At 45.4% G+C, this 15,041-nt stretch overlaps 1 protein-coding gene across 1 annotated transcript in view; it reads right to left on the minus strand.

Moving 5' to 3' along the window:
* RAB3B (RAB3B, member RAS oncogene family) overlaps nt 1–15,041 on the minus strand; it is a 43,710-nt gene that overhangs the window by 21,860 nt on the left and 6,809 nt on the right. The window contains exon 2 of the mRNA XM_072127574.1: nt 13,263–13,490. Coding sequence (XP_071983675.1) covers nt 13,263–13,490 — 228 coding nt within the window. The remainder of the gene's footprint in view (nt 1–13,262; nt 13,491–15,041) is intronic.

The raw sequence follows: 15,041 nt of genomic DNA on the forward strand, positions 1-15,041 counted from the left end.
CCTTCGAATCGGAAGCAGTCCACAGCAGGCACGGTCCTGGAAGACAAAAATAACACAAACACACAAAAAAGGGCACGCAGCCACAGGGGGGGACAGGCTCGTTGTCTAGGTGGGGGACATGCTCGTTGTCTAGGGGGGGGGGACATGCTCGTTGTCTAGGGGGGGACATGGTCGTTGTCTAGGTGGGGGTACATTCTCGTTGTCTAGGTGGGGGTACATGCTCGTTGTCTAGGGGGGGGTACATGCTCGTTGTCTAGGGGGGGGCATGCTCGTTGTCTAGGGGACATGCTCGTTGTCTAGGGGGGGCATGCTTGTTGTCTAGGGGGGGCATGCTCGTTGTCTGGGGGGGACATGCTCGTTGTCTAGGGGGGGGCATGCTCGTTGTCTGGGGGCGGACATGCCCGTTGTCTGGGGGGGACATGCTCGTTGTCTGGGGGGGACATGCTCGTTGTCTAGGGGGGGGCATGCTCGTTGTCTGGGGGCGGACATGCCCGTTGTCTGGGGGGGACATGCTCGTTGTCTAGGGGGGGACATGCTCGTTGTCTAGGGGGGGGCATGCTCGTTGTCTGGGGGGGGCATGCTCGTTGTCTAGGGGAGGACATGCTCGTTGTCTAGGAGGGCATGCTCGTTGTCTAGGGGGAGTGGAATATGCCCCCCAATTATATACATAAATATACATTGGTGCCAGTGGATGCGTTGAAGGTATGAGCAGTGGCGTGGCCAGGGGGTGTGGTTAGGGGGCGTGGCTAGGGTGTGGCTTCTGTGGGTAAAAAAATCGCCGCGGCGCGCTTCGCGCGCCGCCATTTTGTCCCTCTTTCTCCTCCACAAAAGTTGGGAGGTATGCCTAATATGATGTATGGGCTTTGAGTCACAGCTAATCCTGCAGATCATCCACACAGGTCTCTGAGAGCTGGAAGCATCTGGCAAGGCTAAAAATAACTTTATTTACTCCGCTCACCCATCAAACACCTTTTTAACACACTTGGTACAGCAAAGGTGAGATGTGCTCTTCTTGCTATACATGAAGCCATATGGGGCAGTACGGTGGCTCAGTGGTTAGCATTACAGCCTTGCAGTGCTGGGGACCTGGATCCAAGTTCCAGGGTCAACATCTGCAAAGATTTTGTATGTTCTCTATGTTTGCGTGGGTTTCCTCCGTTCCTCCGGTTTTCTCCCACATTTCAAAAACCTACTGGTAGGTTGATTAGATTGTGAGCCCCATTGTGGACAGTGACCGACTCGCTTTGTGCAGCGCTGCAGAATCTGTAGGCGCTATATAAAAGGAATTATTATTATAGAAAACTAGAACTTACAATATTCTGAATAACAAGGTAGTACAAGAGAGGGTCTATAGGTTTGTTCTTAAGTTAAATTTGTATGTAAGTTGAAACTGTATATTTTATAATAGTAGTTCTAGACATTTTTTTTTTTTGCCCCAGTGACAATTGGAGTTTCAAACTTTTTAGCTGTAATAGGACCAAGGATTATCGTAAAGCTTCATTACTTACACCTTACAGCTGATCATTGCAGCCTGGGACTATAGCAACATCCAGAGACTTCACCAGAGGTCACAGGGGGCAGAGGGGTCCTTCTGTAATTAGGGGTCGTCTTTAAGTCGGGTGTCTTTAAGAAGGGGACCGTCTGTATGTCAAAATGTTTCCTCCCACACTCCAAAAACATACTGTTAGGTTGTTTAGATTGTGAGCCACATTGGGGACAGGGACCAATTTTGCTTTGTGCAGCGCTGCGAAATCTTTAGGCGCTATATAAATAAAGGAATTAATATTATTCTTTTTTTCTCTTCTTTTGGCTCCAACTGCACTGCATGGCCCAGCTAAAAGTATATGGAGGGGGGAGGCAATGAGGGAGGTTGTATGGACTAGCATTTATCAGACGGTTCTTGAACGTGTATGTGCCAACTTCACCAACTTCAACTCGTTGGGGCTCATTTACTAAGGGTCCGCGGACCGCATTTCCGACGATTTCTGCATTGAGTCGCGTTTAACAGGGGTTTTTGGCACACGCGATCGGATGTACCCCATTGTATCTATTCATAGGTATTGCTCTACTTATTGCAGTACAATTGGTGCAACACAATGGGGCTCATTTACTAAGGGCTCTGTGGCCGCACTTTGGTCAGGTTTCCCGAATTTTTCCGTTTTGAGCTGAATTCCACCGGGATTTTGGCACAATCGGCGCAATCACGCCAGCTTTCACGCGACAGAAATCAGTGGGCGTGGCCGTTGGACAACCCGATTGATTCGGAAAAACCCCGGAATTTAAAAACCAAATGTGTCACAAGATCAAGCACTCACATGCACCGGGAAGAAGTAGGTGAACTCCGGCGGACCTCGGCGCAGCAGCGACACCTGCTGGATATCGGGCGCACGACCTTAGTGAATCCCAGCAGAACCCGAATCCATGTCGGAGAACGCACCGTTGGATCGCGACTGGACCGGGTAAGTAAATGTGCCCCAATGTATTCAAGGACCTTGATATGTTGAGAAGTCCTCATCAAGAAGCTCTTGTCTTTTCCCGCTCCAAATTTTGTTGGTGTCAGTCCCGTAAATCAGAGACCTTTGAAAGTTAAGGGTCCTGAAATAAATGTCAAATGACGTCAATGACATTATAGCCAGGGGTTCACATACTAATGTCTAACGCATCAAATGCTATGAATACAGAATTATGGCCATAAGTATTCCCATCATCCAGAGGTTTTCCATATTTAGAGGAAAACATACAAGAAGAAAAATGCATCGGAGCGCTAAGCAAAGTGTTATCCCTCTCAGGTTTCCAGGCAGCGCCTTCTGGAGACCGGAATGAAATTAAAAGTTCCACTTGGACGAGCTGGACGTCACATCAGCCGGAGCCGCTACCAGACAGGTGCGATACCACATGGATACAGGTCACCGACCATGAACCGCATCGGGGGTGGAAATGCATCCATTAAAATGTTCCGACTGGAAATATTACAGAGCTATCATATCAGTGTGTAATATGTGTGCACCTGCTGTAGGTCTCGTCCGTGTTCCCAAACAAAAATAGGAAATTTAGCATATGTTGATTACTCCGTCATTAGTTTTTAAAAGATAGAAAAATCATGAAAAATGTAAAAAAAAACATCCAACACTGACCCTAGATCAGTCCCAGGTAGAGCTGTCACTTTAAAATAGCTCTGTGCACAGCAAGTCCTGGGCTGTCTGGGACTGCAGGAAGATACCTCGAGTCATCTCTGGTGATGGCCTGGGTGCCCACAGAGGGGGCTCCGAGTGCCACCTCTGGCACCAGTGCCATAGGTTAGCCATCACTGCCCTAGATATTGGTTTAACATCTAAAAGGATAGAATGTAACAAGTGAATGCAACAGGATTGCGTTTAAGATTTTGCAGTGGTTGGAAAGTGATACATAGAAACATAGAAAGTTGCAGGAACAAGCGGGAACATCTCCCGTGATGCACAGCTATGTGACGTGTTGTCCCTGTTCCCGAACACAGAGCGGAAGATGCTGAATCCAATTTTTATGAACACGCATTAGAATCTAGGGATCATCTGTTGATGACATTAGTACCACAATCAGAGGCAGCGCCAATGCTGGGCATGTCTGGGCAAGTTCTGGGGCCCAGAGCTGATAGGGGGGCCCACATAAGGTTGCACACAAGAAATCCTTGGGGGTGAGTGGCTCCTTATATAATGAATCTACAGTGTGCTGGTTACCTATATATTGGTGGGAATGGGGGGCTGCAGTGTTCTGGCTACCTGTATACTGGGGGAGGGGGATGCAGTGTGCTGCTACCTATATACTGAGGGCGTGGATTCTGTTTGCTGGCTACCTATATACTGAGGGTGGGGCTTTAGTGTGCTGGCTACATGTATACTGGGGGAGGGAATGCTGCAGTGTGCTGGCTACCTATATACTATGGGGCAGTAGTGTGCTGGCTACCTGTATACTGGGGGAGGGAAGGCTGCAGTGTGCTGGCTACCTATATACTATGGGGCAGTAGTGTGCTGGCTACCTATATACTGGGGGTGTGGCTTCAGTTTGCTGGCTACCTGTATACTGGGGGAGGGAAGGCTGCATTGTGCTGGCTACCTATATACTAGGGGCAGTAGTGTGCTGGCTACCTATATACTGGGGTGTGACTTCAGTTTGCTGGCTACCTGTATACTGGGGGAGGGAAGGCTGCATTGTGCTGGCTACCTATATACTAGGGGCAGTAGTGTGCTGGCTACCTATATACTGGGGTGTGACTTCAGTTTGCTGGCTATCTGTATACTGGAGGAGGGAAGGCTGCAGTGTGATGGCTACCTATATACTGGGGATGGGGCTTCAGTGCACTGACTATATATATGCTTTGGTATCCATATGGTATAGTTTGTTATGGGTACTTTATATATGTAGTTGCTAACTGTCATGAAGGCAACCTATATCCAGGACCTAACATATGGGCGCTTATTTACCAAGGTCGTGGATCGCACTTACGTTTTTTTTTTTTTTTTCTACTGTTTTGGGGTTTTGCACGGCTCTGACAGGTATTTAACAGGGGTCTGTGGTGGGATTGTGTCGCACGTGATCGGATTGTGGCGCAGCTACGCTGCTTCCATGCTGTACTGTGGGATGATCCGACTGGTTCAGAATGAACGGGATTTAACTTTCAAATTGTGTCACAAGACATGCACTTACATGCACCAGGAAGAAGAAGGTGAACTCCTGCGGACCTGAGTGGGGAAGCGACACATGCAGGATATCGGGAAACCCGCTGGCCCGGGTAAGTAAACGTGCCCCATGGTATCAGCATTGGACGGGCCGGATCTTGACATTTACAAGATGAAATACACAGCACAGAGCAAGAGGAACAGAAGATTACGCAGTAAAGTGGTGACGGATGCTGTGCAGATGTAAGTCTGCAATTTGTCACTTAGTAACCATTGTCCTGGGAATGCTCGGTAAGGGACAGGGCTGAGCACCGGGACACGCTGTGACCTAAAATAAACTATACACACAGTCATACACAGAGCTGAACTATTATAAGAAAGTTCATGTACAACATAGAAAATAGCCATTGATCCTTTAAAAAAATGTGAACAAGATTTTTTTTTGGGTTTTCTCCCCCCCCCATCCATTCCCCCCTCCCCCCCCCCAAAAAAAAATATAAAGCATCACAAATGGGCATGAGTAATGGTCGACATTGCCAAGTTAAAGGGCATCTACCACCTGGATGAAAGAATGTATGCAAATGAGCTTGAGGGGCTTCATTAACATCTATGGAGCCTGGAGCCCCTCAAGCCCATTTGCATACAGTCCTTGGTGGTGGTAGATGCCCTTTAAGTTCCATTGAAGTAACTGATCAACAATAGCAAACAACCTGGGGACGGAGGTGGTACGGTTTTTATAACACAGAAACATGTCTGCTTTTTAATAGAAAAGGCTTTTAAAATTATGCAAATGTGCCAGAGGGGCTCCAGGCTCCATTGATGTTAATGCAGCCTGAAGACCCTCAGGCTCATTTGCATAATTTTTAAAGCCTTTTGTTTTTAAAAACAAGGCATATCAAGCTTAAAGAAGTGCAGATCCTGCCAGAGGGGACACACACCAGGATGTCAGTGCTTGGTTTACAGTCTTTCATCCTGGTGGTAAATGTCCTTTAAAGGGGTTTTATTGGCTTAAAATATTGATGGCCCATTCTAGGGATCAAATATCAAATTGGTGCAACACCCAGCACCCCCATACATCATCGCCGTTCTTGTGCAGTGGCTGATCTGAGTCACTGCAGCTTAGCCCCCATGCAGATTAAAGGGAGATGATCTGCAGTAACCTGCTTTGACACTTCTCAGAGAATGGAGCTGTCCGCCTCCTTTTGCTAAAGGACTATACAAATTCTGTTTTACTACCATCCAGGGTTTGAATATGGTCCCCTTAATTAAAGGGATATCTAGCCTTTTAATGTTAAAGGGGTTGCCCAAACTTGGTTCTGACAGTCGAGAAGCCCACTGATTATGAGAACTGGACCCCCGAGCAATTAGGAGAATGTAAGTCCTTTTCTGATTTGGAGTGTCAAACCAAGCTTACGTCCTGCCACTCCATTCAATTCCGGATCTGTCGCTCTCTTAGAATTGAACTGATTTCTCCAGCTTGCTGGGGGTCCGGTTCTCCCAGCTGTCAGACCCTCACCGTTTAGAATGTTATCCCTTTTCCTGTAGATCGGGTGTAACTTTCTAAATTGGGACAACCCCTTTAAGAATTTTTAAAGCTTTTCTTTCCTTAAAAACAAGGGCATAGCAATCTTAAAGATCCTACCAGAGGAGGCGCACACCAGTATGCTAGCGCTTGGTTTACAATCCGTCATCCTGGTAATAGATATCCTTTAACTTATAAATAAATGTACTGAAACTAGACACAACCGCACACGTAATGAGGTGATAATAACCGTAAATAAAACGCATAAAACGTCAAAGGGACAAATGATTTTATCATTTGCATAACATTAGAAGAATCGTTTTTAAAAAAATCGAGGTCGGGATAATTCTGTATCGTAAAGTAGAAGCCGTCGATGTAACCAGAAAATCCGCCCCTTCTGCCGGTGTCAATTTATAGAGTGAACCCTTCATTAATATTCGTGCGTCGTCGCCTCGGCCTTTCAATCCATCTCTGCAATTACGGCTCTGGATAATTGAATGTTCCCGGAAAGGCAGATAACACGTGCGAGATAAGAGCGTGCTCCGTGCCGCAACACATAGAGCGCCGCTCTCACATCCCCAGATTAACCTCTGCATTGCTGGAGAGGACTGTATTCACATTATACCGCTAGGACTTGTTTTTTTATTCATCACTTTTAGGATCGGCAGGGGGTCATACACACGCCCCTATTCCCTGGTTATCAAATATTTTAAGTTGTTGCCTACATTTTTAAAGTCAGTGATATCACATCAGTCACATGGTCGTTTTACATTGTGCTGAGCTGCAATACCAAGCACTGCCACTATCCATGGTACGGCGCTGTGCTGTACGAATAACCAGTCTAAAATATTTCTATTCCTTAAACCCACTTGCCGGTGCGCCAACCTACCTTCTCAGTGCCCCGAGGGTGTTGTTGTGCCTGCAGGTCCAACTGTTCTTCTTTGCCAACCTACCTGTGGGCACCATGGGCATGAACGTGCCTGCAGGCGCACCAGTTTCCTTCTTTCTACAATGGTTATGCACCAAACAGCTAATTTGCATATTGATAAAAACAGCACTTCCCTAAAATTAGAGAAATCATGTCTGCAAAGTCCATTAGAGAATCCCCAGATTATGACCCTGTTAAATGAAACCCACCATCAAAATCCATCATGATAAACCAGGGACATAGATCTAGGCACTGGGACTGTGGTAATCTTCTTATATTTATTATTCATGGCCTCCTTCCTTCTAAAATCAGCTTTCAGAATTATGCTAATGAGCCTGAAGGGCTCTGCGGGGTGTTACCAGAGCCCCCTCTGTATTGTAGCTTCACAGGCTGTTACACTGTGCAGGAGCACGCCCCCCCCCCTCCCGTGGGTGATAGTGCTAATGAATACATTGTAGGAGGGGTTTGCACTACAGTTGATTTCATTCATATTGATTGGTCCTGCATGAGCAGCAAACTGAACTTTGGACCCCCGTTCTTGAGATGGGTGGGACCTACAAGATGTTGAAAACCCCATTGGTAACTCTACACCAGACAATTATTCACGTTTGGTCCACCGTGTAAAAACACATGTGATTCCACATGGTCTCCATTGTGGATTACGGCACTGTATGCAAATGAGCCTGAGGGGCTCCAGGCTTCATTAACACATATGGAGCCTGCAGCCCCTCAGGCTCATTTGCATACAATCCTTCATCCTGGTGGTAGATGCCCTTTAATTATATCTATATATGTCCAGGAGAGGGGGGGTAGGAAAGACATTTGTTCATTGCCCAAAGCCTTAATGTCCATGTGTGACGGCTGCAGCGCAGGTTTTTCTCTCCTGTGATTGTTTTTTTTTTTCATTGTCCTTTGTACAAGATGCAACAATAAAACTAATGGAGTATGAGGAAAGTCAGACGTAGGAGTGACTCATAGGGTATATGGCCTCTATAGTCTCCTAGGACACATCACTGATGTATAAACTGCATCAAAGACGTAGGCACAGCTCTGTGTCAGCGACTCCGAGCCCGGGGCCCAATGTCATACATATAGCGCCTGTCACTAAGTATCGAGGGGAGAGAACTCAGTGGTTAGAAGTTGATCATATAATAAGGAAATGGGATGCGACTAAACTGCAATACCATGCACAACCTATAGAAAAGAGTGGCGCCGTTTCTGTAATTTAAAAAAAAAAAATTACATTTTTTTTCCCAATTTTAGAACACTGTTTTTGCAACAATTTCCTGCCCAGAGTGAGTTCACGACATGAAGATGACATGACAAGAAGCATCTCAAATTTAGCAGACACTAGAGGAACCCTTTAAAGCGTTCAGTGACACTTTATGAGCATAGTTGCACTTAAAATAGAAAAATGACCATCCGCCTCCCCATGCTTCTATCCTAGGTTGGAACTCATATTGAGCCCAGTAAGAGAGAATCAGAGAGACAAATGCTGCTGCAGACAATGGTAAGTTTTCTACGTGATCGCCAAAATCTCTACTGTAACATTATATTTTATATGTAATATATAGAATATCCCTGATTGAGGGAGAAGATTTTTCAGTACATTCTATGTGCAGTGTATGGGAGAAATCATAGCAGCTAGTCTCCAGCCACCGGCTCTGAGACCTCTAAGAAACAGAGGTCATCTATGCAGATTCTTGTTGAGTGAGTGCAATGGACCAGTGTATGGGAGACATCATAGCTGCTGGTCTCTGCGCACCGCCACCAGGACAAGTGAGAATGAGATGTATGAGGAGCAGTGCCGCATCTTCAATGAGGCGAGATGAGAAACTCGCCTCAGGCGACAGATGTCCAAGCTCTGAGGGAGGGCGGCAAAATATGGGGCGATTCGGGTGGCTGTATATAATATAAGGGGGGGCTTTATATAGTTCAATAGGGGTCTGTTGTGAGAGGTGTATTTGATTTTGTTATTTAGGAGACTTTGAAAATTTAAATTTTCGCCTCAGGCAGCAAACAGGCTATAATCGGCCCTGACGAGGAGAACATAATTTTCACGTACAAAGATACAACTTATTCTGAAAGTTACCTGAATGCACAGATATGCTTTAGAATGATAGAAATGCTAAATTTTAAAACTTTAAAAAAAAAATTCCTATAAAACCACTCCAGCTCTACCCCGCAGCCCTCTAGACTTTATAATTTTTTTTGTAACTGGAGATGCAGACGTGTGATTTTCCGAACATCGCAAGGTTATAAACACTTAAAGCCTCGGCCAAAATGTCCAGAAATGTTAACAATTCTGTATTTGCAGTCATCTCATCGCTCAGTGTAATAAGCAATGAAGCTAGAGGGGAGCGCTAAGAGCTGCACTCCACACATGACATGAAAGCACAAATAGGGTCATTAGGAGGCTCTTCAGAATATGAGGCGTCTTATAAATGAGTCGCCTCAAGTACACGAGCGCTTCTTATAAGAATCTTAAAAGCAAGGTCATACAATGGAGACAGATTCAAAGTAATTCCTCCCGGAGTGGGCTTATATTATGTCAGTGTCTAGACCTATAGGAGATTAAAAATAAGCAGTAGGGGGAATCTGATATTTCTATTTAAAGGGGTATTCCCAAGGGAAGTGCCTTTATTTGGGGTCCCTTAAAGGGGTTGCCCACTCTTTTACTTAAGTTGAGTTGCCCATGTGCCTTTACTGTCTTGTAGACAGAATTTTGAAGAGATTCAGCAGTCCTGATACTTATTTTTGTGCTTTGCAGACTCTCCATGATTGTTTGTTTACATGTATGAGCTCTGCTGAATAGGAGGAGCTGTAGCAGGAGATTATGGCTCATCCTGCTCCTTCCCCCTCCCCTCTTCCTGTATCTATCAGTGAGAGGGACTGTGAGAAAAAGAGAGATGCCATGAGGAGGGGCTGGAGCAGTGAGAGATAAAGCGGAGGGCATCATGGTGAGGCTGCATCTTTCAAAGGAGGCAAAAACATAGGTACATGTATATGCAGAGACATATCTAATGGAAGAGATAAGGGGGACATTATGTAATGTGGGGGGTTTATATTGGCATGGCAATTTGTGCACATTGCCCAGATTACCTTTTTGTGTACCGGAAATCTGCAGCGTAATATAGTCCCAGTGTAGAGGGCGAGATTTATACAAGATTTCTGCTGTGGATTGAGAATCCATAATCCAGTATGAAACTAGCGCTACATAAATTCCCAAGCCATTCCACAGCCTGTGCCGATAGGCTCGGGACCCCTTACACACTAGAGCAGTGATGGTGAACCTATGGAACAGGTGTCAGGGGTGGCACTCAGAGTCCTCTCTGTGGGCACCCAGGCTGTCACCCCAGCATAGAGTTTGTCAGACAGGACTCAAGGCCTCCTCCTAGAATCCAGGAAACCCAGGGCATGCCGTACTCAGGATAACAAATTATCTAATTCTCTAAAATACAGCATTTTACAGATATAATTCCAACCTGTCTCTATCAGTCCTGGTGTACACAATTTTTATTGCCCCTGGACCCGACCCTAGATCTTCTGAATTTAGGGTCAGGAGGACATATTGTTCTTCTGTCTGACACTGCACTGAGCTCCTCCCTGCCTCCAGCCCCCTCCCCCCTGCATTCCAGGACGAGCTCACACACACACTGACTCTGACTTCCTGCCAGCATCACATTGTGAGGATAGTAAAGCTACAAGTTACAGCCAGATAAGGTCTTTATCCATAGGACAGAGAGGGAGGCATATCGCAGAGATAATAGAGTATAATATGGCAGAGCTGAGGATGTCATGTGTTATATGCATCTCATGGATCTCATCATCTCTCATTTCTCTTTCTACATGTCAGATACTAGTGAATGTTAAGAAGTGTATATAAACCTGGACCCTGATAATCGAAGCACCTTGTCAGCTCTAAGCATTTCGCAGCACTAGAGGGATCATGAAGTGTCTGCTTAGAGCAGTGGTGGCGAACCTATGGCACGGGTGCCGGAGATGGCACTCGGAGCCTTCTCTGTGGGCACCCAGGCCATCACCCAGCACAAAGGTCACCATTCAGGACTCCTCCTCCTGCAGTCCCAGGCAGAACGTGCCATGTTCAGTACTATTTTAAAGTGACTTGAAGTACAGGAGGAGCAAGGAGGTGTAGGCAGAGCTGGATTATCATTGAAGCCCCTTCTCAGGGCCTGTGATTCATCCTGTTAAGGGGACCTTAGAGGGAAGCTACAATAATAATCCAAATTTCTCCATCTTTCTACTGTATTGGTGTCTTCAGGATGCCAATACGTTCGAAATAAGTTACTTTAAATTTGCCTTTGGCACTTTGTGAAAAATATGTGGCTATTGGTTGTAGTTTGGGCGCTCAGTTTCCAAAAGGTTCGCCATCACTGGCTTAGAGAGTCCCTGCTCTCTGACCATCACTGAGTGATAGGAGCTAAAACAGCAATAAAATTGAGTAAAATTTCCAACTTCTAAACTTAAAGTGGAGCTGGTGGAAAAGTTGTAAATGCACCAAGTGACAATGTTCTATTTGTCATGGAAGCTCATCCAGCGGATATTCCTCCATAACATGCCGGGATTCGGAATCATCTCACAAGCCGCGGCTAATCACATCTAGAAGATGCATATTGTATCGGTGCAGCAGACGCCCCCACACCCGGGTCACAGGTTACGTCTGGGTGAGATCAGGACTACTTGAGATGCTTATTATGCGCATAATTTAAAATCTCCTCATTAGGGGCTGAGAGGGGTAGGGGCAGAATATTCCAGCTATTTCAGGATGCTACATCCAGCCCTTGTGATAATTGGGTATTCATTAACTCTTAAATGGAAACCAACAGCAGTTTTTATCATGGAAACTGCAGCAAATATTATGCATTCCTGGATGTGTAATAATAGTAGCAGCAGAACTGTGAAATATGGATGTATATTCTAGGAGTCTAGCTTCAACAATTGCGCTGGGCCTTATGCAGACAGTGTTAGGTATTGTCCCTGGAGATCTGTGTAATCAGACCTTTGCTTGTTTGAAAATAGCATTTATTTCCTTACACTGCTGTGCTCTGTGCTCTCTGCAGAGAGCATACGTTATTGTCCCTGGAGATCTGTGTAATCATACCTTTGCTTGTGTGAAAATAGCATTTATATCCTTACACTGCTGTCCTCTGTGCTCTGTGCAGACAGCATTTGGAATTGTCCCTGGAGATCTGTGTAATCTTTGATTGTGTGAAAATAGCATTTATATCCTTACACTGCTGTGCTCTGTGCTCTCTGCAGACAGCGTAAGGTATTGTCCCTGGAGATCTGTGTAATCATACCTTTGCTTGTGTGAAAATAGCATTTATATCCTTACACTGCTGTGCTCTGTGCTCTCTGCAGGCAGTGTTTGGTATTGTCCCTGGAGATCTGTGTAATCTTGGCTTGTGTGAAAATAGCATGTATATTGAAGGGTTGTATAGTAGTTGTATCCTTACACTGCTGTACTCTCTGCAGTCAGTGTTATCTCTGGCCTTGAGTTATGTGTAATTATAGCTATGTGTAGGTTGTTAATAGCAGCAGGAATGTAAAATATTGATTATTAATCCAGGATTGTTGCTGGACTTGGCACACAGATGGGGACTCCTAAGCTCCTGTGCATTGTTTCCCTTCTGCTTTGAGTGACAGCTGTTATATTCAACCAGTGGAGGTCTATGGAGCAGTTTCATGTAGAGGGCTTAGAGCACAGCAGTGTGAGGACGCACCTACAGTGTACTTGGAGAAGCTACAATCCTGGAATATAAATCCTATTCATAGCAGTTCTGATGCTACACAAACAAGGGTATGATTATAATCATTTACAAGAAGAAGCTGGTCGCGCTGGTCTGTGATCCAATTTCATGGACAAAGACTTATGTAGAAACCTTGTTTCTCCTAGGTCTGATTACACACCTCTCCAGGGACAATACTTAACACTGTCTGCAGAATGCTGTCAGGTTCCCTATAACACTGTCTACAGTCTGCAGACAGGTTCCCTTTGACACTGTCTGCAGACAGCTGATGGGTTCCCTTTAACACCGTCTACAGTCTGCAGACGGGTTCCCTTTAAAAGGGCTTCTCCTATCACATAATAATAACCAGTAAAATTGATAATGTTGGATCACTTGGGGCCCCCACTTACCCAGATCTGCAGCTTCACCCTCTTATCATTTCGATAGACGGTCTTCACCTTGAAGTCGATGCCCACGGTGCTGACGAAGGCCGACGTGAAGGTGTCATCCGCATAGCGGAACAGGAAGGACGTCTTCCCCACGCTGCTATTCCCGATGATCAGAAGCTTGAACATATAATCAAAGTTCTGGTCCGAAGCGTCTCGATGTCCGTATCTCGGATCGGTGGCAGAAGCCATCTACAACACAAAAGGGAGCGCAAAAGATGAAGGAGACTCCAAAGGAATTCCTAAGGTATAGTAAGTATCATACATCCAAAGACTGGGAGCGGGGGGGGGAGAGGGATGGAGGAGACACTTTATGGTGGTCTTCAACCCAAGAATCTCAAGCTGATGTCCATATACAGGTCCGAGCCTAACACAGAATCCGCAGACTATAGGGAACACCGGGACGTATACGGTATAGGCTACATCCATATAGTGCCCAGAGGGGAACCTAAACTCTCAGCTGCCTGAAGAGAGATATACAATGGGGTCCCCCCTTTTCCCCATCCAGTAGTACTATATCAGTAAGTGGGCTCCCCATGCAGGGTCTCACACCCATAATGACATCAGATGTGATTATTTTTTAAGTGTTAGGTTCTGCGTCCCTGATGCTATCCCGTTTCTGCTGCAGGTGCTGCTGCCTGAGGCAAGAGGCTCAACTCACCTCATGGCTGATGCATCCCTTCTCATTGAGAGTAAATATTCTGTGCAAAATTTGCAAACAATGATGTCACAGTACGGGGATAATACACACTGTGATGTCACAGTACAGGATAACACACACAGTGATGTCACAGTACAGGAATAATACACACAGTGATGTCACAGTACAGGGATAATACACACAGTGATGTCACAGGACAGGGATAATACACACAGTGATGTCACAGTGCAGGGATAATACACACAGTGATGTCACAGTACAGGGATAATACACACAGTGATGTCACAGTACAGGAGTAATACACACAGTGATGTCACAGTACAGAGATAATACACACAGTGATGTCACAGTACAGGATAATACACACAGTGATGTCACAGTACAGGATAACACACACAGTGATGTCACAGTACAGGATAACACACACAGTGATGTCACAGTACAGGGATAATACACACAGTGATGTCACAGTACAGGGATAATACACACAGTGATGTCACAGTACAGAGATAATACACACAGTGATGTCACAGTACAGGGATAATACACACAGTGATGTCACAGTGCAGGGATAATACACACAGTGATGTCACAGTACAGGGATAATACACACAGTGATGTCACAGTACAGGATAATACACACAGTGATGTCACAGTACGGGGATAATACAAACAGTGATGTCACAGTACAGAGATAATACACACAGTGATGTCACAGTACAGAGATAATACACACAGTGATGTCACAGTACAGGGGATAATATACACAGTGATGTCACAGTACAGAGATAATACACACAGTGATGTCACAGTACAGGGGATAATATACACAGTGATGTCACAGTACAGGGATAATACACACAGTGATGTCACAGTACAGGGATAATACACACAGTGATGTCACAGGACAGGGATATTACACACAGTGATGTAACAGTACAGAGATAATACACACAGTGATGTCACAGTACAGAGATAATACACACAGTGATGTCACAGTACAGGGATAATACACACAGTGATGTCACAGGACAGGGATATTACACACAGTGATGTAACAGTACAGAGATAATACACACAGT

Source organism: Engystomops pustulosus, chromosome 10 (assembly GCF_040894005.1).
Source record: "Engystomops pustulosus chromosome 10, aEngPut4.maternal, whole genome shotgun sequence".
NCBI lineage: Eukaryota > Metazoa > Chordata > Amphibia > Anura > Leptodactylidae > Engystomops > Engystomops pustulosus.